Below are 1874 nucleotides of genomic sequence, written 5' to 3' on the forward strand. Positions count from 1 at the left end.
GTTCAATCATCGATAATAAAATATTGGTTGTACATGGAGGAATATCGGATGAGTTAGATTTAAAGAAAATCAATGCAATTCCAAGACAAAAATTTATTTCAATCATAAAACCAGGTGCATATCTTGAGGTAAATGAGAAATATAACTGGGAATACTTGGTCAATCTTCTTTGGAGTGATCCGTCAAACCAAATGGGTTGCTCTGAAAATGAATTTAGGGGAAGTGGAAAATATTTTGGACCTGATGTTACAAGTAATTTCTTAGAGAAGAACAGTCTTGTACTTCTAATAAGATCTCACGAATGTAAAGTGAATGGCTACGAGTACACACACAACAACCAAGTGTTAACCATTTTCTCTGCATCCAACTATTACGTACGAGGAAGCAATAAAGGCGCTTTTGTAATATACCGTGGTGACGAAAAAAAATTGACTATCATCCCGTTTGTCAGCAATGAAGAGGCGTTAAATAATTTGAACATAAAAGATCAGATAATTTCGTTGGAAACTTCCGCATTCAGCAAAATAAAGCAAATGATTAGTTTGAAACTTCCAGAGCTCAAAGAGGCACTTAGTGAATACGATAAGGATGGAACTGGAACTGTAAGTACCAAAGACTTCAGCACATGTTTGAGTGCAGTGCTGAAGCTGAAACTGCCATGGCGTTTAATCATTCACAAAATCTGTGATGTCGATAGCAACAACATGGTGCATTACGAAGAGACTTTTAAGATATTGGATTTCTCAAGGTCATCCCAACACCCAATCGCAGACATTGTGTATGCTAACAGAGAGATCTTGGAGACCATATTTCGAACATTTGATGTTGATAATTCTGGAGCAATTACGATGCAAGAATTTAAGGATGGCATGATGATTCTTCAAAAATGTACCAGCCATGTGTTTAAAGAAAGTGATATTGCTAAAATGGGGAAAACTATGGACTTTGATAAAGATGGTAACATTGACATTAATGAATTTTTTGAGGCTTTTCGCATATCTGCATATACGTGGTAATTAAAACAACATAACAGATTGGAACCAGTATTCCAGAGAGCAAAAAGTAAAAAATATCTTTTTCTTAAATTTTCTCAATTGTAAGTCAAATATTCGACAATAAATACCTTTCAAGTAACTATATCAATTAATGTAAAATGTTACCTTATAAAATACCGTTTTGTTTTTCTTTTTTTTGTTTGCATTTGCTAAAATCTGTTTGGATAAAAAAAAACACCCCAATTTATCTCGGCTTTTGAAACTGTATATACATACATATATATATATATATATATATATATATATATATATATATATATATATATATATAGGCATAACTACAGATTCCTGCCTCCCCGACTTTGGATGATCATAACTTTCAGAAAAATGGACATTTTTTAATGAAATGTTCTACAAATATGCCTCGGACTATGTAGACTCCGAGAACATAGGAATTTTTGGGGAAAACAATTGAGGATTACTTTTGAGAACCGTTCCCCACTCGGGGGTGTTTCGGAACAAGTCATCCATATTTTGTTTCCTTTTCTCCGTTTTGTGCGTTTATGCATCCGTAGATTTCTAGTCTCTCCTCTCTCTCTCTCTCTCTCTCTCTCTCTCTCTCTCTCTCTCTCTCTCTCACACACACACACACACAACCACACACACACACATATATGTAATTAAAAAAAGTTCAAACGGGGAATTATTCTATTCAATGTCTTTCTGTTAGAAACGTTTAGATCTTTAGCTGGTATTTTTAGCATAACGAGTTTTCTGGTGACAGCTTCATTGCCTGCTGCTTCAGTAGAAATCTACGGATGCACAAACGCACAAAAAGGTTATAATCAACCAAAGTCGGTGGGGGGAGGAATCTGTAGT

The 1874-nt window shown here is 34.8% G+C and overlaps 1 protein-coding gene across 1 annotated transcript in view; it reads left to right on the forward strand.

The window, feature by feature from the left end:
• Positions 1–1169, forward strand: part of LOC106870679 (serine/threonine-protein phosphatase rdgC) — a 2503-nt gene extending 1334 nt beyond the window's left edge. Inside the window, exon 1 of the mRNA XM_052973699.2 lies at positions 1–1169. This exon is cut by the window's left edge and continues 1334 nt beyond it. Within this exon, the coding sequence (XP_052829659.1) occupies positions 1–1016 (1016 nt within the window). The 3' untranslated portion in view covers positions 1017–1169.
• The last annotated feature ends 705 nt before the right edge of the window (positions 1170–1874 follow it).

The sequence above is a fragment of the Octopus bimaculoides genome, chromosome Z, assembly GCF_046866305.1.
Source record: "Octopus bimaculoides isolate indiv1 chromosome Z, ASM4686630v1, whole genome shotgun sequence".
Taxonomy (NCBI): domain Eukaryota; kingdom Metazoa; phylum Mollusca; class Cephalopoda; order Octopoda; family Octopodidae; genus Octopus; species Octopus bimaculoides.